This window comes from Trichomycterus rosablanca, chromosome 16 (assembly GCF_030014385.1).
Source record: "Trichomycterus rosablanca isolate fTriRos1 chromosome 16, fTriRos1.hap1, whole genome shotgun sequence".
NCBI lineage: Eukaryota > Metazoa > Chordata > Actinopteri > Siluriformes > Trichomycteridae > Trichomycterus > Trichomycterus rosablanca.
In genome coordinates, this window is record NC_086003.1 from 19,537,224 (window position 1) to 19,561,506 (window position 24,283).

Below are 24,283 nucleotides of genomic sequence, written 5' to 3' on the forward strand. Positions count from 1 at the left end.
GTATTCTTAGGAACAGAAGAATACCAGGACAAAAACTGGGAAGGAGTGGTCGAAAAGGTGGAGGAAAAACTCTCTCGATGGACATGGATCCTTCCTCAGCTATCTTATAGGGGAAGGGTGCTCATCACAAACAACCTGGTGGCATCAATGTTGTGGCATGAACTTGTAGCCTTGGAACCGCCAGATTGTCTTATAAGAGAAATACAGAAGAAACTTGTCAAGTTTTTTTGGAGTGGACAACACTGGACCCGGGCTCCTTTATTATACCTGTCCCGACAGGAAGGAGGGCAGGGTCTAATCGACCTTCCTAGCCGCATAAAAGCCTTTAGGCTACAAACAGCCCAAAGATTTTTATATACTGAGGGACTTGCATGGAACGTAACAGCATGCCAACTATTACAGCGCGTGGAAAATGCCGGATATGATAAACACTTATTCGTGCAAGAACTGAAAGTTATGAGACTGACCCAAACCTCCAGCTTTTATCAGTCAGTTTTAAAAGCATGGTCATCTGTGCTCAAGAGCACTAGAGCTGTAATAAATCCACTTTTTTGTATTAATGAAGAACCGCTGTTTTTTAACCCAATGCTACAGACAGAGATGTTGCGATCCTACAGTATACGCCACAGTTTTCTCAAAGCTGGACTTAACAAGATCGGCAGCCTAAGGGCCGGTGGAACCTGGAAGCCCATAAGCACACTGAGCACCGAAACAAAGATCAGGTCCAGCCGTCTGCTACAAAAAATGATGAGAGAGGTGATTACGTCTCTACCACCAACCTTCAGACAGGCTCTGGAGGAGGAAGAACATTGTGAATCGTTCCCCTCTCTCCTTATCTCAGCAGCTATAGAAAACCACTCTCTCTCTCTCTCTCTCTCTCTCTCTCTCTCTCTCTCTCTCTCTCTCTCTCTCACACCATCACACGCAAAAACTGTTCAGATCGAATAAGCTAACAGAGCATGAGTCAAAAATATCAAAAACCCTGATTTACTCAATTCATATTCCTGAAATTAGGTATTAGAAGCCACATAATTTATCAATTTAAATATGATTTGTGTTTATACTATATTAATGAAGTCAGCAGTGAATAATTTAAAGTGTTTTACATCAGTGTGTTACAGAGAGGTTTTATTTTTGCAGAAGGACAGTGTTCATGGTGGTCACTGCTGCTCTGGAGTTGCTTTATTTGTCATTACAAAGGTTTTCATTTAGAATTTGTTCAAACATCTGACACAGCAATCTTCTTCTCTAGTGCGTTCATGCAGGAGCACGACTGTAAGTGGTTTTGAGGGTCAGAATGTTACTCTCCTATGCAAGTACGACTGGCATTATCATGGGAAATGTGAGATATGCTGGATAAAAGGAGATATACCATCTATGGGCTGTGGTGCTAAAATTATTGCCACTGATGGAGACAAAGTAGTACACCAAACGTCTTTCAGATACCAGTTAAATGGAGAACTACAGAAGGGAGATGTGTCTTTGACAATCATCAGCGCAAGACAAAATGACTCAGGAAAATATGGATGCAGAGTGGAAGTGCCTGGAATATTTAATGACGACAAATATACTGTTCACTTAAATATCACGAAAGGTACGTATTAATTATGATATCACACTTTTTTCTTGTTAGCACTTAACCATGATTTAAAATGTATTTATTTAATCACCTTAATTACCATTCATCTATAATCGTGCACTGAATTCCTTGTTTCCTTTAATAAAATAATGTTTAAGTGCTGCAGAAAAGCAGCCCCATGTCAGGATGCTCCCATCATACCTCACTATAGACACAGTGACAAATTTATTTCATTCAGTACTACACTGAAAATAACCAAGCTCTTCTGTATGACAGATTCTGTTATCAATGGGTGTGGCATAAATTCAGTAATTAGAAGGGGTATTCATTTATTTTGGTCATGTAGTGTAGATGTTGCAAACTTATTTTCCTTGATTTAATATAGTTTTTGCTGTAAAATATTTGTGCCTTTTATATTATTATTGCTGTTGTATGTATGATATTTATTACAGGACCTGTCACAACAGCAAAAGTTAAATCAAGTACCCCTGTGACTGTAACAACAGATGTTCAGGACTATCGGACATCCTATGGTACAGCATAATACACTTTACTGTCTAGTCTGGTTCTACTTCCCCACAATTCAAGATTTTTTTAATAGCTTAACATTTTCTTCTTTTAGGTACAAATTTTGTGAACACAGCAAATCACAATAACACATCTGCTCCAGAGTCTGAACACAAAGTGAGAACATGTGACATACACATAGACATACAGTAGCTTTGTATTGATTGTATCACTGCTATTGCGGCTAATTCTACATATATCTAGATAAAAGGAATGACAGATGATAAACTTCCTGTAACTTTCATGTCAGTTCTGCTGATTTTGCTGATTGTGGGAACTGCTGCTGTATTTCTGATATGTAAGTAAATTATTGTTAATACACATGTCAAACCATTATTTTAATTTTATGACATGTCCATGGAGACTGATTGACTCTTTCTGCTTAGTGAAGTGGAAGAGAAGAAACCTGATGACAGCAGAAATGTAAGTTCAACTATTTGTCAAAACAGAGAAATTAAGATTCCCAATTAACAGTGTTGAAAATGTGCAAAGACCCACATAAAAAAAGAATATAATCTTATAAGTTATTTGGCTTCTTAGCAGAAAATACACTATTTGGCCAAACGTATGTGAGCACCGAACATGAGCTTGTTGGACATCGCATAGACATGAATAGGTTACATGTCTCAACTTGCATCATCATCGTGATTTCTATTGTAATTGTAGCCAAACATTATACTATATACTTAACATAGGCCATAATCACAATATATATTGTTCAAATATGCTAATGTAGAAATTATAAATAAACATGTTCCACTCACTAGCTCTGTGTAATGACAGAATCCATGAGTTGTTGATATGGCAGATACCCCGTAATGTTCCCCCCAATGTTCAGTTTATGGTTACGGGCTTGATAACATTTAGGTATTTAGTATCTAGTAAGCTGACATGCTTACTAAGTGCAAATAGACTACTACACAAGTTGTCCAGTATATTTTTTGTGTTCTTCCTAAATATTAGCTTTTATTCACTAAAACTGACATCAATTTTCTTCACATCCCACTTATTTTTACCTTTTACGCCTAAATGTGCTCAGTTCTTAAGACTTACATTTACAGTTTCATTTGAAGAAAAACCCATAATAATAGCAATAATGAATGTAGCGCCTTTCACATACCCAAGAAAACTTTTATAATATCCCTAAAATAAAATCTAGATTTCAGTGAGCAAGACTTCGTAGACACATAGTGTGTGTGCTTGACTGGCCTGCCTGCAGTCTAGATCTGTCTTTTACTGAAAATATATGGCTCATCATGAAGAGGAGAATCAGACAACGCCAACCACAGACTGTTGAGCAGCTGTAGTCTCGTATCGAAAGAAGAATGGAGAAAAATTCCACTTGCAAAACTGCAACAATTAGTGTCCTCAGTTCTCAAATCATTAAAAACGTTTGCACTGTAAAAACATTCCCCTGTTCCGACTTATTTTTTAACTAATAGGTTACACTATGTACAAAATGCCACTGCTGGGATTCCCACCTACTCTAAGAAGACTGACCACATCACTTCTATGCTTTTTCACAGGTTTTCACAGGTTACCTATCACATTTCATATCCAATATATATATATATATTTATATACATATAAAGCTCTGCATGGCCTGCATGTTCAATATGTCCACGTTCTTTGATTGTAAGGAGTTACTCAGCATGGGAAAGGCGATATATAAATACAATTGATGATTGGTCATGATAATTATTATTGTGAATGTTTAATTTATATTTTTTAAATTGTGTTTCATTAAACATTTTTATTTTAAACAAATAGTTCAAATGTTTGTGTCTTTTTCACCAGAAAGCAGACTGGAAATGGTTCTGTCATTAGCAGCAACTCACAAATCAACTCGGGTCTGGAGGGCACAACAGAGACTGTGGAGAACATCTACAATATTCAGTCAGAGAATGAATATGAACAGGTGTAGTGATAACTACACTTTTGGAATTAATGAAATGCTGACCACAATGCCACAACATCAGTATCAGACCTCACTAATTGCTTTTGAGGCTACTTGGTCCATTGTGACTTAACACAGTCCAGAAACTCATTTCAGCTTGTTTTTCGGGAAGATGAATGTTGAATACAGTTTGTACAGAGTGCTGATTTGAAGCACATTAGCCTCTGTTACTGCGGTGCACATATGCCAGCTTTGTGTACAGCCGCATTTGAAATGTTTTATTCATCTAAATATTGAATATTGAAACTGTTCTGGATTAAAATTACATACAGAAGCTGTTTTGCAGCACTATACCCTGTACATGTAGATATGTGTGTAACAATGTGGATATTTTGCATCATGTTGCAGTACAAAGGTAGAATTCTGCTTATCATCTTATAATAACTATACTAATGTTAACATTAATATTATATTTAATAACTTTTTTCAATTATGATTTGCATGTTTACTCAATCTACATTCTGTATGTTGGACTGGCATGTTTACTATGTTTCATTCTATGTTTTAAATGTATTAAATAATGTACTGTATAAAGTATTGTTGATAAACATATAAAGAAAATCAAACCTGTCTTTTATATTTTTTATTGAATGCTACAAGTTTTTGTTTCTCTCAGTTATTAGTTAAAAGAAATTGACAAAATTTGCATCCCTAGGTTACACTAACTAAAGTTTAAACACAATTTAATAATAACAAGAATGTCAATTAAACACAATGTCATTTGAAATAAAATGTTTATGCCTCCTAAGCTGTGTCATAACTTTGGTTTTGGTTTGTCATTGGAATAGGGATGAATTTGTGCTGCTGCTTATTTAACTACACACTTACTGGATTCTGTTTGTTAAGACATTGTATGTCTATGTATGTCTATGTACACATAGCTCTTTGCTTTACAATGACTTTGTTCTGTTGTTCGACCCTATCAACAGTTGAGGGGTTGGTAAAAAGGTCAGTAGCTTAGTCCTGCTTGGAGATGTCACAGGCTGAGTTCTCCAGAACACAGCTGCCTATTCACACACTTTCATTGTTATTCTCTAATCAGACTCCAACACACAACAGTGAAAAGGGCTAAATGCTACACTTTGCTATTTAATCCACTCCAAATGGCTGCTTCGTCTGGTTTAACTTCGCTTTTCTGCATCCTTGTACTCAACATTACAGGTAAAACACTAATTATTATCTGTAAAGTAGAGAAGAGATGGGGATTTAGTAAAGAGTATTAACATATCTTTTAGGAATTTGTAGTAATTCCAGTGTATTTTAGAGAAATAATGTTAAATTCAGAAAGATTGACTTTGTTTTATGCCTTGGCCATGGACATAATTTTTAAGGCTGGAAGATGTGCATTAATTTCATATATCTTACACCACTACAGTAGATCAGTGATGTAACCACACTTCTAAATCAATGCTTTTGTTAAAATGTCATTATTAAAACATTAAAACAACAGCATTATGTTTAAGAGTACCAAGATGAAACCAAGGACAGACCAAGATTATAATCATGCAAATTAAACCTCAGTGGTATCTGTATCTCTGTTAAAAAGTGCTGGTTTTATCTGTGTTATCTAGTGTTAGCGTAGCATAGTTGGCAATGGTTTGGGCAGGGTAGTTCAAATCAAAATCAAAATAAAGTTTAAGACCTGACAATAGGCATAAATAGTGGTAGATGATGCTATACTAACAATCTAAAATGCATGAAAATGGCATGTGTTTTTACCTTGGATTTTGTTCATTTAAAAAGCAAATAAATTGGAATAGGATGGGCAGTTGTAGCCTAGTGGTTATGGTACTGGACTAGTAGTCAGAAGGTTGCTAGTTCAAGCCCCACCACTGCCAGGTTGCCACTGTTGGGCCCTTGAGCAAGACTCTTAACCCTCAATTGCTTAGACTGTATACTGTCACAGTACTGTAAGTCTCTTTGGATAAAAAAGCATGAGAAGCTTCACATGCTCTCCAGAACAATAGAATCTGCATGGAAATACAAAAGTATTTTTTTCTTTTTCTTTTCATTTTCAATGTAATAAAAGCTATATACTGCTTCTAGTGGTCATAGTATTCATACAACGTGTCCCCGTGTCTGTGTGGGTTTCCTCTGGGAGCACTAGTTTCCTCTTACAGTCCAAAGACATACAGATGAGGTGAATTGGAGATACAAAATTGTCCATGACTGTGATTGACATTAATCTGAACTGATGAATTTTGTGTAACCAGTAACTACCTGTTCTGTCATGAATGTAACCAAAGTGTGTAGAACATAACCTTAAGATTGTAATAAATAAATAAATGTTAGTCTATTAAAGTATTCTTATATATAAAAATGACTAGAATTATGAGCAAAAACTCCTTATATTACGACATAGCATTTTGCATGATCTTTCATTTATTTATATTAAAATATTCATTTACCATTTGTGTTATTTTTTATTTATTTTCACCCACAGTTGCCAGATCATCAGATATGCTGTTTAGAGTAACTGAGGGCAGCACAGTAATTCTTTCCTGTCATTACTCAGTAAAGCAGCATGGCCTTAGCCAAGCGTGCTGGGGTCGAGACTGTGGAACTTTCTGGTGTAACGACATTGTTATACAGACAGATGAAAACGGCGTGATCTCAAAGGTCTCAGACAGGTACAGACTCATTGGAGATGTGCTCTCTGGCCAAATGGACCTGGGAATTCAGAAGATTCAAAAGACAGACAGCGGACCTTACTGCTGCAGGGTTAACATAGATGGGTTTTTTAATGACAAGAAGGTCACCTACACTCTGAAGGTTATGAAAGGTAAGGAAGGGGCATTAGGTTTACATTGGCCAATGTTTATTCACTGAATCTTAAAATTTGGCATGCTTTTTTTTTCTACAGCTCCAACAACAACAGCACCAACAACAACTACTACCACTACTACTACACTTTACACTACAGAACCACTGCAGAATCAGACGGGTAAGTAACGAATTGACTCTACTCAATGATTCAGCTGACTAATAACTACCAGTTATTGAAAACTGTGAAAGTCTGTTGTGACACAAAGCATCTGATTACAACCAGAGATTAAGCCTGGGGGTGGACAGGGTGGCACTTTTTTTGCTCAGACAACTGATTCTGGTTTGAGAGCAACATTAGACCAGTTGTACGAGGTCTAACTTTCTAAAATCCATGATGTTGGCAAGTGCATGGTTCCCATAGACCATAGACTTACGTTTAAAGTTATCTAACACATCTCTGCCCCTCTGTTTTATTCCCTCTATTTATAACAGTGGTTTTCAGGTAGCATATAATTAAACAGCAGTAGCAGTTTCTTTTCTTTTTATGTTTTAATCAGCCCATCAGCATTTGTAGCATGGTGAGTCACCTGGCATTTAAGACTCATGTTGGGTGGCACGGTGGCTCAGTGGGTAGCACTGTCGCCTCACAGCAAGAAGGTCCTGGGTTTGATCCCCAGGTGGGGCGGTCCAGGTCCTTTCTGTGTGGAATTTGCATGTTCTCCCTGTGTCTGCGTGGGTTTCCTCCCACAGTCCACAGTGAGATACAAAATGTAACTTGTGTAACCAGTAACTACCGTTTCTGTCATGAATGTAACCAGTGTGTAAAACATGATGTTAAAATCGTAATAAATAAATAAAATAAATAAGACTCATGTGAGGTCATGAAACTGAATGAATTTGTGCTGTTAAAAGAAATTAAACACGTTTTTGTTTATGTATTTTTGATCCCAAAAGAGGCCTGTTTATATACCGTAGTTCTAGAATATCCTTGGCTTAAACTCTGGCAAATTACCAAACATTATAGCGTATAAATGCTTGATTCTAATTAGTCATAGGGTGTAAATGGATTTTCCATAACAGTGCAGGAGTATTTTAATATAGTAAATTTACACAAATAATGTATTTGACTTTTTATCTATAAATGTTAACAAAAGTTTGTATTTGAAGGCGTTAACAAGTCGGGGCAGTTGTAGCCTAGTGGTTAAGGTACTGGGCTAGTAATCAAGAGTCTTTGAGCAAGGCCCTTAACCCTAAATTGCTTAGACAATACACTGTCACTGTACTGTAAGTCGCTTTGGATTAAAGCGTCTGCTAAATGCAGAAAATGTAAATGTAAAAAGTATACGTTTAAAAAGTTAATTAAAGGAACCACGTTTTCAGACATTACAAATAATTATATTAGTTTTTTTGCTGCAAAGCTGCTGTTAGCAATTACAGCTATACAATGTCTATTGTAAGACTTGCTTGCTTTTATAATTTTAGGAGTCGTTTACAAGACATTTAAGTCGAATTTCAATTCAGAATTTCAATTCCTGTTTATTTAGTACCTCACATTCCATCACCCTTTTTACAACACTCCAGGCTTTTCAGTCCTTATGGAAACATTTGTACTTTTTCACAAATAAAAATGGTGTTTTAGAGAAAGTAAAATGATTAAGGTATATGTCATACTCTCACAACAAACATACACATGAGATAAGGGCAGGATGACAGTATCTCTTGTATTTTAGAAAATACAACAATGCACACACTCATAATCAAGTTTACCCTGAGTTCTAAAAGCCTTGCCATTTCGCAAAGGGACCATATCTTAGAATGCAGGTGTTGATTCATTTCCTCCTAATGCGTGCTGTCAGTTTGTAGTTTTAAACCACATACTGAAATATCACTTTCCTGATTCATCATAAACAATATGGCTAAACCCTGTGAGAAATGTCATATGCCACTGCATCATGTCAAAAGAAACCACATAGAAGCAGAGTCAATCTGAAACTGAAAAGGGGGCTTCTTATCACGCTTATCTGTACATCTATTCTCTACAGGGTCTTCACTCTTAGACCAGCCCTTGGAAACAGGGTCATCAGTTTTTGACATTTCCTGGCAGAACCTTACCCTACAGAAGTCTGAGTCTGTGGTGAGCATGATGCATTTTGGTCTTACTTCTGCTTTCATTGACATGGCATTTTCTTAGAATCTGACAGGTTTTCTTTTTTTTTGGCATGCAGTCGGAAGAACCAGTATCAACCATAACGTTACAGATAAACATCCCAGTGTTGTCTCTGCTGCTCAGTCTGCTGTTGCTTCTGATGGGGGCATTAGCACTGCTAGCCTTCAAGCGTATGTACCAGTACCTACTCTTGTCACTGCTTTAACAAAAGCTTACTGCAGTTGTGATTACTGAAACACTATATAATCAAAAAGTGTTATATATTGTATTTACAGTACACTTGTTATCAAAGTTCTGAATTTGTTTTAAATAAAGTGGTCCAGTAGAAATTATATTACTTGTCCAAAATGTAATACTTACTTTATTAGTTACTTTATGAATGAGTTCTTAATTCCAACTTACTTAATACTTTAATACATCAATATAAAACTGTATCAGCTTTGTTCAGAGAAAAACTTGTTACTGGTTACACCCACATTCCTAAATCAGCTATACAGTGCAAGTGCACGCAAATTGTGTAAAAAGAAAAAGGCCCAGCTTTCAATACACAGATCAGCCATAACATTATAACCACCTCCTTGTTTCTACACTTACTGTCCATTTTATCAGATCCACTTACCATATAGGAGCACTTTGTATTTCTACAATTATTGACTGTAGTTCATCTATTTCTCTACATACCTTTTTAGCCTGCTTTCTTCAATGGTCAGGACCCCCACAGGACCACCACGCAGCAGGTATTATTTAGGTGGTGGGTGATCTCTGCACTGCAGTGACACTGACATGGTGGTTGTGTGTTAGTGTGTGTTGTGCTGGTATGAGTGGATCGGACACAGCAGCGCGGCTGGAGTTTTTAAATACTGTGTCCACTCACTGTCCATGCTTTTAGACACTCCTACCTAGTTGGTCCATCTTGTAGATGTAAAGTCAGAGACGATCGCTCATCTATTGCTGCTGTTTGAGTCAGTCATCTTCTAGACCTTTATCAGTGGTCACAGGGCGCTGTTGGCTGGATATTTTTGGTTGGTGGACTATTCTCAGTCCAGCAGTGACAGTGATGTGTTTAAAAACTCCAGCAGCATTGCTGAGTCTTATCCACTTATACCAGCACAACACACACTACCACACCACCACCATGTCAGTGTCACTGCAGTGCTGAGAATGATCCACCACCTAAATAATACCTACTCTGTAGTGGTCCTGGGAGAGTCCTGACCATTAAAGAATAGGGTGAAAGCAGGCTAAAAAAGTATGTAGAGAAACAGATGGACTACAGTCAGTAATTGTAGAAATACAAAGTGCTTCTATATGGTAAGTGGAGCTGATAAAATGGACAGTGAGTGTAGAAACAAGAAGGTGCTTATAATGTTATGTTTGATCGGTGTATATTGTAATTGCTTACCATTTTTCATTGGAGAAACAATGTTTTGTACATTCTCTCTACAGACACTAGGTAAAGTTTATGTTTTTGAGTGTATATGTGTGTGTATGTGTGTGTACATTACTTTGAGTAATATATTCTTATATTTTTCTATCCCAATGGCTTCATTTTTAGGTGGATTTCATATAAAAGTGCTAGACAGTCCATGGTAAGTTTTAAGAAGATCAATCTTAACTCTTTTGAATAAAGGCAGAACTGCTGTGTGAGTAAACATGTATTAATAGTGTTGTATTCTATGCTTTAGTCTCTCAAAGGAGCCCAGACACATTGCTCATGAAATACGCACCAGAAGACCTGTGGAGGAAAACATCTATATTCTGGAATAAGCACACACCCACCTCCCTGTGCACATCTACACTTACACACATGTACACACACACCATTAATAACCCCAAAACATGGGTGCCATATCATCTGGCATAAGCTAACCCAACATAATAAGAACATGCCAACAGTAAAATATGGTGACTGGTGTATTGTGTGGGGATGGTTTGCTTCTTCAGAGCTTCAGGGAAACATGTTGGGCAACATGAACAGGCAATAAAATAGACTATTACAAATAACACAAACAAATAGAATAAAACTATAGTATAGTGGTATAGTATTGTTTCAAAGACCACTGTAGAAATGTCATTTTTCAAATACATGCTTTGTAAAGACACTCATGTATTCATATGCGTTGGATCATCCATTAAAGATGTTTATTAAAAACTGTTTCAAAGTTCTCTATGTACTAACACTATAAACATGCTGTTGTTGTTGTTGTTGTTGTTGTTTTCTTTTTTTTATAATAAATTCTAATACTGCATAGTTACCATTTGTACTGTTAATGTATATACCACCGTGCATTTGATAGCCAGAATGTCATTTCATGGTGATTGGATGGCATGGGCTTGATATGTGGAGTTTTCATGTTCTCCCTATGTCCGCATGGGTTTCCTCCAGACGCTTCAGCTTCCACACATAAGTCCAAAGACATGCAGTCAGGCTACTTGGAAGTCTATTTCAATTCTATTTTTCTATTAAGTATTTCTATTTTCTACTTTTTTTTTATTTTAACAGACCCTTAAGCCAGACCCTTAAGCCTACTGACTACTGAAGTATGACAATTAAAACTGCAAATAGGTAGCTAACTCCCTACTAATGCTCATGGATTTGGAATTAAATGTCCAAGCTCATTGTTGGTGTACACATACTTCATAGATCATAGGTCATAGATAGTGTACTGTAGATAGGTAGATAGATAGGTAGGTAGACAGACAGAAAGAAAGATAGAGAGATTGCACAACCACAGGAGGAAAGAATAAAGAAAAAAGGCAATAAATAGAAACACAATAAATAAGGGATATAAAGTGATACCTTGAATTGTTTTTGACACTTATATACTGAATATAATATAAAACACGCAATTTCTCAAAACCTCGAGCTGTAACACAAGTTTAAAAGTGAAACAGTGAGGAAAATCCAGATAAACACAGATACACATGGAGCTTTCAGACTGGATTTGACGGTTATTCCACACAAATGCAAATTCGTCTCATATTCACACTTTGATGACGTTTCACTGCACCGCTCAAGCTGAGCGCTGAACAAAGCGACATTTCATTGTTAATTTGAAATTAAATCAATAAATTGTTAAAAAACAAGCTGAGCACGTTGAGTTTAAGGGAAATGTTGAGTTTAAGGGTGCAAATTTCTCGACAAAGGGCGTCGAGTTTTAAAGATTTTAAGTTTAGGGGACGTTGAGTTACAGGGTAGCACTGTACAGGGTCTCTGCTATATAGAAATACTGAGTGAAAACAACTACAGTATATATGATATTCAGTTTTTTTCCATATATGTGTAAATGTATATATGTATGTATGTATATAAATTTATTTATAATATAAATAATTATTAAGTTTATTAATTTTTTATTAAGTCTGTTTATGATTGAACAATAAAGTAAGTTTAGTAAATACTGTAACTCTAATATACAGCCCGTGACTCCAGGGGCGGGATCAGAGGATAATCCGTGATTTCATTGGTTAGTAAGGAAGCAGGAGCCAATCGGATGGTCGCTACTCGTCAGCGATAACAGGGATTATCTTCTTTATGTCGCCATAACTTCAGCCAACGACTGTCCGGTTGTTTGTCGGTTGTGAAACGCCTATAATGTGATTGTTTTTATATCGGTGGGTTACTGACCTCATGAATGACGGACATGTAGGATGAATTTGATTTTCAGTGATGGGAGGCGATGGCAGTAAGAGCAGTAAGGTTTGTATCAGTCTGGGATTTCTGTCCTCTTGTGGCCATAATTCATTTCATACATTGTCTTCTTTATTAATATTAAACTACAGAGTGTTATGCCTATGTTGTTTTGAAAAGGACTTTAGTAATGGAATGTCCAACCAGTTTATAGTCAGGTGTCCAAACACTTTTGGCCATATATACTGATCAGCCATAACATTAAAAACACCTCCTTGTTTATACACTCACTGTCCATTTTATCAGCTCCACTTACCATATAGAAGCACTTTGTAGTTCTACAATTACTGACTGTAGTCCATCTGTTACTCTGCATGCTTTGTTAGCTTTGTCATGCTGCTCTTCAATGATCAGGACCACCACAGAGCAGGTATTATTTTGGTGGTGGATGATTCTCAGCACTGCAGTGTCACTTGACATGGTGGTGGTGTGTTAGTGTGTGTTGTGCTAGTATGAGTGGATCAGACACAGCAGTGCCGTGTCCACTCACTGTCCACTCTATTAGACACTCCTACCTAGTTGGTCCACCTTGTAGATGTAAAGTCAGAGACGATCGCTCATCTGTTGCTGCTGTTTGAGTTGGTCATCTTCTAGAACTCCATCAGTGGTCACAGGACGCTGCCCACGGGGTGCTGTTGGCTGGATGTTTTTTTTGGTTGGTGGACTATTCTCAGTCCAGCAGTGACAGTGAGGTGTTTAAAAACTCCAGCAGCGCTGCTGTGTCTGATCCACTTATACCAGCACAACACACACTAACACACCACCACCATGTCAGTGTCACTGCAGTGCTGAGAATGATCCACCACCTTAATAATACCTGCTCTGTGGTGGTCCTGACCATTGAAGAACAGGGTGAAAGCAGGTTAAAAAAGTATGTAGAGAAACAGATGGACTACAGTCAGTAATTGTAGAACTACAAAGTGCTCCTATATGGCAAGTGGAGCTGATAAAATGGACAGTGTGTGTAGAAACCAGGAGGTGGTTTTAATGTTATGGCTGATCAGTGTATATTGAACCCCATTCCAATCAGCAAACACATAGAAACACATAGTTTTAGTCTGTTCCATTGCGCCCAAAAATACAACATTCAAAAAGACCTTTATTTCACTTAATTTGAATTTATTACAGCAGCCTATACACCGAGTGGAGAAGAGACATTACACATCTGGATGGCGTGGATTTTTATCCAGTTTGGGTGTTTCTGTACCCCAGGGGCTGCACATCAGGGCACGGAGGACAATTCAGGACAAGGGGGGATCTGTCCCAGAACATTTGTTGTCTTCACTGTCCGGCCCTGAGAAACTGCACATGGAATGTAGTCTCCCCACCTTCATTACCATGTTTCTACCTGAGTTTCCTCATCGTTCTGTACCTGGATTCGAGCATTTTCAGGTAGGGAAATATGTGCTTTATACACCAACATAAGCAGGAAGTTCTTCATCCCACCTGTTTAGTTCTAAGCTTGATCTGAGTTTCTTTTCAGCTAATGAATTTTATATTGGAACACCTAAAACTTTCCAAAATAGTTTTCTTGCTGTGCCCACAGATTCTGGGTTACATTGCCAAGGGATCATTTGGCCCTATCTTAAAGGTGAAGGATAGGTCAAAACAAAACACTTACGCAGTTAAGGTAAATAAATTACTTTTATCTCTTTTATGTGGACATCTAACCATAAGATTGGTGGACAGCACATTACCTTAGGCATTGACTAAAATTTGTGGGCATTTGTGCACATTCAGCACTTCACTGATTCGTCATACCGCTTTGAAGCCAAACTTGGTATTGACCAAACATAACTGTATTTTTGAAAGGTATGACGTGCCTGCAGGTAGCATTCATGTGTAACCTTATGTGCAGGCACGTGCACAGATAGACCCCTAGTGGTGCTCAAGCACCTGCCCTTTTGCCCTAGATGAGAAAAGTGCCCTTTCTGCTGGACAGGGGCGGAGCCAGGGGGCAAAAGACCCCCCCACCACCGCTTTGCCGACAATTTTCTTTGCGGAAGCATTTCTGCACGCAGGTTCCCACAGGGACGCAATTCAACAGCGCACCTCAAACAAATAGTTCTTCACCAAAACAGTGCAGTAATACACTCAACATAAATGTCAACCACCAACACAGTTACAGAAGAAGTAGTACTACTGAGTACTACTATTACTACTTAGTACTACTATTACTACTCACTGGCTCTGCGCATTCCAGTGTTGCCAGATTGTTACCACTGCTGCTGGAGCCCAATTTTTTTTCTACATTCATCAATATTTAAAAATAAAAATGACCCTTTCTGTCATTAATTCCCCCCAAAAGTGTTTTGATATCTGAGGGGCATTTATTTGAGTTCTTGTGAGAATTCTGCCCCGATCTGATCCGCGGTGCGCACAAGCTCCCGCCTTGCCCCTCCCTCCTCCTCCTCCGGTTAGTACTCATGCAGTGCTGAGCGCCAGGCCAAACCCCTGCTACACACTTCTCCTCTGACCCGCAGCATCAGACAGACAGGTAATGACAGTGTTTCATACAAAGAGCATCCATGCATAACACATAGCCTACACGTTTTATACTCATGAGTCATGAAATATGTGATTTTTTGTTGATTTGCTGTTTACTGACATTTGTCATGTTTAATGATGAGAATTTAAAGATTTTAAAAATTAGACAAGTTCACTAGTTTTGTTTCATTTAAAATCTTACTTATTTTGATGTGAAAGCCTGAAAAAAAAGCATGAGCACAAACATTTCGCAGGAGAATGTCAAGTAGCTCTCACAGTAAAGTGTTGAAAATAGATACAAATATACAATATTTTATAATTACAGCGTCCTGGCCAAAACGCTGTGTAGGAAAAGTCACCTTTAGTCAAGGAGTTATTTTCATGCAAGCATTTATACTTCAACAGTTGAGGTTTACAAATGAGGAATAATTTTGCTAGGTAATTAACATTACAAACTAATATATGTAGAATGCTCTATGATATAGAACAGCATACAAAAAATGATGAATAAATAGGAAAATGTTATTTAGCTGTCTATTTGATTTTATTGCCATAATAAAAGGCCCATTGTTAACATTAACTACCCAAAGTGGGTTTCTGATTTGAAATCAAAGGTAGGTCTTAAGTTGAGCTACATAACAGTCTGGTGAGGTAAATTGATGCTAGTAATGGTATATTATTAGTGTAATTCTTCAACTCTGTCAGAAAACAGTAAAATGATGTATACTGTGTTCTCCCCTTTATGAAGATTCAGTAAGTCACTCTTGATTATTATGCACAACATTGATTTATCTCATGTACAAATTTTGCAGCATAATGCCAAGAAAAGAAAGCTTACAAAAGCAGAAAGAAAAGGAACTACAGCAAGCAGCTCAGGGTAGCAGCTCTCTTTTATCCTGGATTAGGCCATCTAGCAGTAAAGCAATTGAGGGAGATGTATCAGTATCAGATGTTTGGTTATTAAAAAGCGTGGCCTTGTTTTGGCCTGTTTTTCATTTATTTATGCAATTTGATAATTTGAGTTATTTGATTAGATGTATTGATTGTGTTAATAAAAATAAATATATAAGTTAAATATCCTACTGTGTTTTTTTTTTTAATTTTATTAATAATTTTGGCGATGGGTGCCCTTGTTTTGGCTTGAGCACCTGCCCCCAAAAATGTCTGTGCACGTGCCTGCTTATGTGTCTGTTAATGACATGGGACGGCACGGTGGCTCAGTGGGTAGTACTGTCACCGCACAGCAAGAAGGTCCTGGCTTCGATCCCCAGGTGGGGCGGTCCGGGTCCTTTCTGTGTGGAGTTTGCATGTTCTCCCTGTGTCAGCATGGGTTTCCTCTGGGATCTCCGGTTTCCTCCTACAGTCAAAAGACATGCAAGTGAGGGGGATTGGAGATACAAAATTGTCCATGACTGTGTTTGACATTAAAACTTGTGAACTGATGAATCTTGTGTAACAAGTAACTACCATTTCTGTCATGAATGTAACCAAAGTGTGTAAAACATGACAATAAAATACTAATAAATAAATAAATAAAAATGTTGTAACATGTTAAAACTTTATGAACCTATTTGGAATTTAGGTTATTCCAAAGTCAGAGATTCTTCGGCTGGGTGTGCTGAACCAGTCTAAAGAAGAGGTGATAGTCCAGGTAAGTGCAGGTCCCTACCCACAGTCCCATTAAACTTAACAGCAGTTACTTAAAGTTCCTTAAACAGCATTCTGCAAAGTTTATAATTTAGTAAATGTCTTTTGACAAAATTCAACCCAGGATCACAGTTTATATTAGACATACTGAGGATGAATATAAGCTTCTGTTTATCACTGTCCCATGTTCAACTCCCTTCCACATAAAACACAGAATTCTGGACTGATTCAGTCGGCCTGTGCCGTTGTTGTTTGACTGTTATTTTGCAGCGTCAGGTCCACCACCCTTTTGTCCATGGCTTGCAGGACTGCTGGCAGACCCAGAGCCACCTCTATATTAGTGAGTGATTCAAAACTGCCCTTCGGTCCAGCTTCCTTCTTCCCTCTCCCTTCAGAACGTGAAGCTTACCTCACACCCAATCACTATTCCCTAAAATCCTACGAAAACCCCTCCTCCTGCAACTGATTCCAAATTAGATGACATTTTAAAACCGTGGTTTTAGAAAGTATTCAGACCATGTGTATTTTTGCACACTTTATTGTGTTATGGATTTGATTTTGAAGACATAAATCTTGGCAGGGATATAAATCAATATCTGAGCTTACAACCTTGAACCTTCCTTAAGTTAAGGAAAGGGCTTGGCCAGGGAGGTAAGAAAGAACCCAACGGTCACTGTAAAAGAGCTTCGAAAGTTCTTTGCACAGATGGAAGAACCTCTTAGATGGACAAGTATCCACAACACAATAAAGTTTAGGTGTATGCACCCATTGGAATAAGTTTGATATATATGTACACATATATATATAATATTGTAATATACTGTATATATATATATATATATATATATATATATATATATATATATATATATATATCAGAAGGACTATGTGCCACTGTGCACACAGCAAGTTTTCTTAAATACATGGTTTGACGAGTCTGGTGTGAAGGAACCTCATTAGCCTGCACTGAACGTCTATTGTTTGATTGTTATCTCAAGTTCCCACAGACATGCTTTATAGCCAATTAAGAATTATGTAAGCTGCTTTAGCTACAAATGCACATGGTGTTCAAATCAGATCACTATTCTAAAAAGCTCATGGGGGATGACTGGTGACAATATACTTTGGGCCATATAAAGTATGAAAAGTGTCATATTAGATTTAATAACAGACAGACAGGCAGGCAGAAGGAAGTAGCACATATTGCAGAATGTTTTGTATTTTACAGCTGCAAATGACCCTCCCTTTCCTGATGAATATATAACCCACAATGTCACACATCCTTGATTAGATCTTTTTGCTTTTTTCCTTCACCCAGTTATCACGCTGCTCTCTTTGTACATCAACAGCAATGTTTATTTGATGGTTCTGCTTAGATCACTTTGTGTATATTCTCTACTTATGTGAAGAAGACACTACTGGAGATCAGCATCTAAAACTACATTTGCTGCAATTAACTAGTCAGTTTGTGTTATGCACATGTATGTGTGCATAATAGAAACACTTGGTTTTAACAGATACAGTGCCTTTGGGCTCTATCAGACATGAGCTCCATGTAAATGTGAGTGGGATGTAATGCATTAATACATTATATGGCCAAAAGCATTTGGACACCTGACCATGAGGGCCATTTCAAAACAAATGGTATTAAAATAGTGAGTGTGACCTTTTCAGCTATGACAACAACCAATCTTCTAAGAAGGGTTCTCACAAGATGTATGTATGTCTGCAGGAATTCATGCCCATGCTGTTCAGTGGGGCTGAGGTCAGGGCTCTGTGCAGGCCACCGAAGTTTCTGTAAACAAAGCTTTTCTTCATGTCTTTATAGAGCTTGCTTTGTGCACATGGGTGCAGTGATGCTGGAACAAGAAATATCCTTCCCTAAATTGTTGTTATATAATCGATTTATGACACCTGTTAGCAATTGTTGTGGCTGAAACAGCTGAAATGTAGTTAAGTTAAAATGGGTATCCTAGCACTCTTGTCGATATGCTGTTCTTATGTCCCCTTTAGTGTGTGATTACTGCAGTGCAGGGGATTTATGTACCTACTGGTTGATGATTGGCCAGTTTGGAGAGGATGCCGTCAAGGTGTTTGCTGCTGAGCTTGGCTCTGCAATAGGTAAGTCTAATATGTAGTGCAGATAAATATTGATTAAATATGAAATATATTGATTAAATATTTGGTGGATGATTAGAATCCGAAAAATGATTAAAATCCGAATATTGCATTTCAGTGAGTACTGGACTAAGAAAGATGTCAGAAAAAATAAATGTATTACAGCTGTGTTTCTATACATAATAAACGTATATTTATGTATATATAGGACCCAGGTGAAGGTAAGCTAGAAGCACTAGTGTAGTCATTTAAAGAGTGTTTGGTGGGTATTCTGGTTTAAAGGGATAGTAATTTTTGAATTAGTGGGAATGTAAGGCTGATACGAGAGCTCTGAAATCAGGCAGTCATACTGTGTAGCACACCACTGGAAGTCCCCTCCGTAGTGGGTATACTGCCACATTTCCTAAATGTTAATGTTTGGGCCACCACTATGTTGAAATGATGACTGTACGTTTATTTCTTTTTCACTAAACAGAGATACATTATACTGATGCATGTTATATATAGCACAGGTATCAGGCTAGTTTTTATGAGCTACATTTTTGGGCTTTTGTTGTTTTATTACTGTTTCAATTTCTGTCAGTTGCTCTGAACATCTTACAAATAGAAAAACTCCCCTGTACACCGGTTTGTAATTGTGATTTTGCCTGCTATGTCACACTGTTTTGTGTTTGTTTTGTCCATCATCTGTACATCTACTGTACATATACTGTATGTATATTTTAGTACAACATGTGTATAGTACATTATACTCTACACATTTGTATTTACACTAAATGCTATTTAAAATGGCAACATTTACCAACATTACAGGGTTTCTTCATGATTTTGGAATCATCCACCGTGATGTTAAGGTAAGCATTTTTCTTATTTTATTGGCTTGATAAATACGTGTTTAAATTGGGCACATAATTTAGAATACTAATACACTTGTTTTGTTTAGATGGAGAATGTTCTTTTAACAGACCAAGGTAGGCACAGGCTCAGTCTCTGTAAAATACCCACTAGAGGGCAGTATAGACTCGTTTTTACCTTTCCAGACGCATAGAACGTTCTAGAAGCTTTACTCAGCTAGCACATCATTTAGAAGTATTGATAACAGATTGAGGATGTTTAAACATGTTTACTACTACAAATCTTTATTTATTTTTATTTGTAATCTTTTAATGTTTTCATGTGGCTATATTGTAGGCCATTTACGGTTGGCTGATTTTGGTTTGTCCCGGCGCCTCGAACGAGGAGGAAGGGCATTCACCATCTGTGGCACTATTCAGTACATGGGTACATCTTTTAAATAAATAAAATATTGTCTACTTTATGATGTCTTGTGTGAAAAATATGTAAACATGGTATTAATTTGTAGAAATGCACAAAGCCATACATATAAAATCCTAATTAGGAGATCATTATTTTATGTGGCCTGTATGTCACATCATGACTGGTTGTTGGGCGCCCAAAGATTCATTGATTCAAAAAGACATGAATGCTATTGTGTCTGTTATGGACCAACAGCAGGGCTACTGAGACTTCATGTATGGGGCTGCTTAGTCATAGGCCAGTCGGCCTATGCTAACTCCTGTCTACCATTAAAAGCACCTACAATGGGCACACAGGCATCAGAAATCCAATCCTTGTTGTTTCCTTAAGTATGCTGATGGCCAGGCATGTGTGCATCGTTTACGTATGGAAGAGATGACACTAGGATGCTGAAGGATGATAGCGTGGTAGAAGGACCTGCTAATAATGTCCTGGTACCAAATGCCCTAGGAATCCTTCAGATCTTTCAGGTGTCCATGTCTCTGCAGCTCAGAGCTGTCTTTATGGCATATTAGGCAGGCGGTGATAATGTTTTGGCTCAGCACTGCTTATTTCTTGCAAATATTTGTTAAGTTTTGACTCAACTGCCTTGTACAGTGGTGTAGAGTTTTCTTTAGTGTTAAGCTTCTGTTACATTACAGCTCCTGAAGTGCTGAGTGGGGGTCCATACAGCCATGCTGCTGATTGGTGGTCACTCGGGATCTTGCTCTTTGCTTTGGCTACTGGTAAGGTAAGATCATTTTGCTATCCTGTGTCACAAACATAGATAACTCTCCATTTTCCAGTTCAACCCAAAGGTGTTCAATGGGGTTGAGATCAGGGCATTGTTCGGGCCAATCAAGTTCTTCCACATCAAGCTCACCCAACAATGCCTTTATGCATTGGGGCTCAGTCATGCTTGAACAGAAAAGGGCCTTTCCCAAACTGTTCATACAAAGTTGGAAGCATAAAGTTGTCCAACATGTCTTGTATGCTAAATCATTCAAATTCCCCTTCACTGGAACTAGAGGGCCTAGGTCAACCCCTGGAAAAGAACCCAATAGCATTATCCCTTCTCCATCAAACTTTACAAGTAGCATGATGCAGTAAGCAATACTTTTTTTAAATAAGCATTCGTAGGATTAGGCACAGTTGTTTGACTGAAAGTCCTGGCTCACATTGACCATTACAATTCATCCCAAAGGTCTTTAATAGGAATGAGATCAGGGCTCTGGATTGGCGCCCTGTGCAGGTTATTCCTGCTTTGCGCCCAGTGTCTCCCAGTGGAATTAGACCTGCCACGATCTTGACCAGGATAATGAATGTGATAAGAAAATAAAATGTTACTGCTTTTAGAGTGTAATAGGTTCTATGGTGATAATCCTAAAAACAACAAATTCATTTTATATTTATCTTCAAGTTAAGCACAGTAATTTATCTTATTTTTATCAGTGGCTTTATCCTATACCATTTTACCTCACCGTAACAATATCTGTGTTTCTTTCAGTTTCCTGTGTCTCCAGAGTCAGATCACTGCTGTATGCTGAAGAAGGTGCGCAGCTTTTCTTATGAGATGCCCAGAAGCTTCTCTCCCCCCTTTGCTCTGTTGCTCAATGAGGTACAAAAACACTCAGTGAAGGCTGAACTGGTATCACAAAAAGTGTATAGTGTGTTAACATGTGCATTATTGGCTGGCATTAGGCTGCATTCTTATAAAGCTATAGGGTGGCACATTGAAATTACAAAATAGCATAGTTTACCCAAACACCAGGACATTATGGATTAAAACATGTACAATTTGTGTAAACAACGTTAACAAGGCGGATCACACCTTGCCACAGAGGCACCAGGTGTAGCCCTGCACCTGCACAAATTGACAATGAACCCAAATTGCAGGAAGCTTGACTAAAATAGAACAATACTGTGGCTACAAAGTAACAAACAAAAAAGGTTAATGAGAAAATAAAAGCAGTTGACAAAATCACAGAAACAAAGAAAGTAAAAAATGAAAAACAAGGAAACATTCACAGCCTGCACTGGACAGAATGGGGACAGCACTCAAATGAAAACTGGTTGCCACAATATGGCAAGCTTCTCAAAAAACCTAACACAACCCAGTTCTCGGAAATAGAGAAAAGAGAGGAAACCAAGATCAAGTCAGGGACCGCAATCCACAAGCAGCACCATACCCCACCAATAAGTGACCCACACTGGGTCAAGACTTGGGATCCAAACAGGATAAGGGTTGTCACGCCACCTCTGCGGCAACTAACTCTTTGAGGGCGATCCTCTTGTGACACCAGCTGAGTTCCTAGAATAAGATACAAGTGTGCTAGCATCATGCATCATGGTTTTAGGAAAAAGCAGGTTGCCAATAGAGTAGCTGGAAAATTTGTAAGGAAGAAACCGTGATAAATAGAAACACTTCTACCTGGAGTGAAATACTTCTAAACGTTAATTATCTGTTATAGTTATGATGAAATATAAATGTGCTAAGTTTTGATTTACTAGCTACGTATCAAATGTAATTAAAAACACAAGTAGTATGAAGAGACATATTCTATTAGTGCTACTTGTGTATAACATTTTAATTCTAAGTAAATGTTACTTTATTTAAAAATGCATGTAAACATACAATGAACAGAAGAGCAGCGGCTGAAGCATGCTGTAACTTACTAGCAATGTGAATTTTTTCATGTGCTTTGCTTCTCTTTTTTAGCTGTTATGTAAGACCCCGACACGTCGCCTTCGAACGTTAGACCGCTTTAAGCGGCAGACCTTTTTCTTTGGCACACCATTCGACTCGCATCTACTGCAAAAGAGTCCAATGGAGCTGATACTGGAACTAAAGAAACGTCCTGATCGCCCTGCCAAAGCTTGTCGTGGTCTCACACCTGACCCATTTTCCAATTTTGACTGTGATTTTCTTGAAGATGCTACCAAAGAAACAACAGCCCATGTGGAAATAGTGGAGGCCCTAGTACAAAATTACGTGCCTCATGGTGATGTTCCACACAGTGAAGAGTTTCTGTAGCAAAAAAGTAACACAGTTAAATAACTGTCAGAATTTATCAAATGAATACAGTGTGTTCAGAAGGTATTCAGACCCTTTGACTTACATTTGCACACTTTATTGTGTTGTGGATTTCAGATTCTTTTTGGGAACATTTCACCAAGCTTCGCGAATCTGGATTTGGGTGGTTTGGAGCATCTGTGAACTGTTATTTTGAGATCTCTCCAGAAATATTTAATGAGGTCTAAGTCTGGGCTTTGAATGGGCCACTTTAGGACATTTAAAGACTGGTCCCAAAACCACTTCAGTGTTGTTTTGGCTGTATGCTTTAAGTAATTGATGGGTCAAACCCTGGCTGAGTTTGTGTAAAGCATAGTGGTGGAAATGTCATGGTTTGGAGCTCCACTTTAATGTATCAGAGGGTGCATGAGAAAAATGTCAGACCATCTGTCCAAAAACTAATGTTAAAGCAAAGGTGTACTATGCAACATGACAATAATCCAGAACATCCCATAAATCCACTAAGGATTGGCTCAAAAGAAGGAAATGGAGAGTTCTGGAATAGCCAAGTCAGGGCCAAGATCTTAACCCTATTGAGATGGCATGGGGTGATTTGAAACATGCTTTGCATGCACAAAAAATACCTCAAACATCACACAGCTGAAATAATTCTGCAGAAGTGGGAAAAACTTTCTCCAAGTCACTGTCAGAAACTGGTAGATGGTTATAAGACACGTCTTACTGAGGGAGAAAGGGGAAATGTCAGCTGTTAGAGTATAGGGTGTCCTAACTTCTTCATCAGTAGGAATTGTTTTTGGGGGTTTTTTCTGTTAAATAAATAACTATCAAGTTTTCATTGTTTTTGCAAAGGTAATGCAGTTACATCACCTCTATACTGTATAGTTATAAATACTTGTTTTCATTATTTATTCAAGAATCAGAGCTTTTATACGTATAACACTTTGGAACTGTATGACTGTTCATCCTTTTCTAGA

General features: G+C 37.8%; 2 protein-coding genes across 2 annotated transcripts; both read left to right on the plus strand.

Moving 5' to 3' along the window:
* The first annotated feature begins 600 nt into the window (after positions 1-600).
* On the plus strand, positions 601-11,278 carry timd4 (T cell immunoglobulin and mucin domain containing 4). The gene is made up of 7 exons (XM_063012137.1): positions 601-811; positions 6,547-6,885; positions 6,967-7,047; positions 8,912-9,003; positions 9,095-9,206; positions 10,592-10,625; positions 10,722-11,278. The coding sequence occupies exons 1-7, from the start codon at positions 601-603 to the stop codon at positions 10,801-10,803; spliced, it is 951 nt and encodes a 316-aa protein (XP_062868207.1). The 3' UTR covers positions 10,804-11,278.
* Positions 11,279-12,616: 1,338 nt separating this feature from the next.
* On the plus strand, positions 12,617-23,309 carry rskrb (ribosomal protein S6 kinase related b). The gene is made up of 12 exons (XM_063011012.1): positions 12,617-12,740; positions 13,872-14,119; positions 14,274-14,357; positions 16,797-16,865; positions 17,132-17,201; positions 18,875-18,982; positions 19,793-19,833; positions 19,923-19,950; positions 20,171-20,260; positions 20,938-21,026; positions 21,783-21,893; positions 22,995-23,309. Exons 1-12 carry the CDS (start codon positions 12,707-12,709, stop codon positions 23,307-23,309), a joined length of 1,287 nt encoding a protein of 428 aa, XP_062867082.1. The 5' UTR covers positions 12,617-12,706.
* Positions 23,310-24,283: the final 974 nt, after the last annotated feature.

Coding starts and splice junctions, on each gene's coding strand:
- rskrb (XM_063011012.1), top strand. CDS start 12,707: ATGGGAGGCGATGGCAGTAAGAGCAGTAAGGTTT. Junction 12,741..13,871: donor CAGTAAGAGCAGTAAGGTTT/GTATCAGTCTGG, acceptor CTATACACCGAG/TGGAGAAGAGACATTACACA. Junction 18,983..19,792: donor TGAGCTTGGCTCTGCAATAG/GTAAGTCTAATA, acceptor CCAACATTACAG/GGTTTCTTCATGATTTTGGA.
- timd4 (XM_063012137.1), top strand. CDS start 601: ATGTTGCGATCCTACAGTATACGCCACAGTTTTCTCAAAGCTGGACTT. Junction 7,048..8,911: donor ACCACTGCAGAATCAGACGG/GTAAGTAACGAA, acceptor TATTCTCTACAG/GGTCTTCACTCTTAGACCAG. Junction 10,626..10,721: donor AAAGTGCTAGACAGTCCATG/GTAAGTTTTAAG, acceptor TCTATGCTTTAG/TCTCTCAAAGGAGCCCAGAC.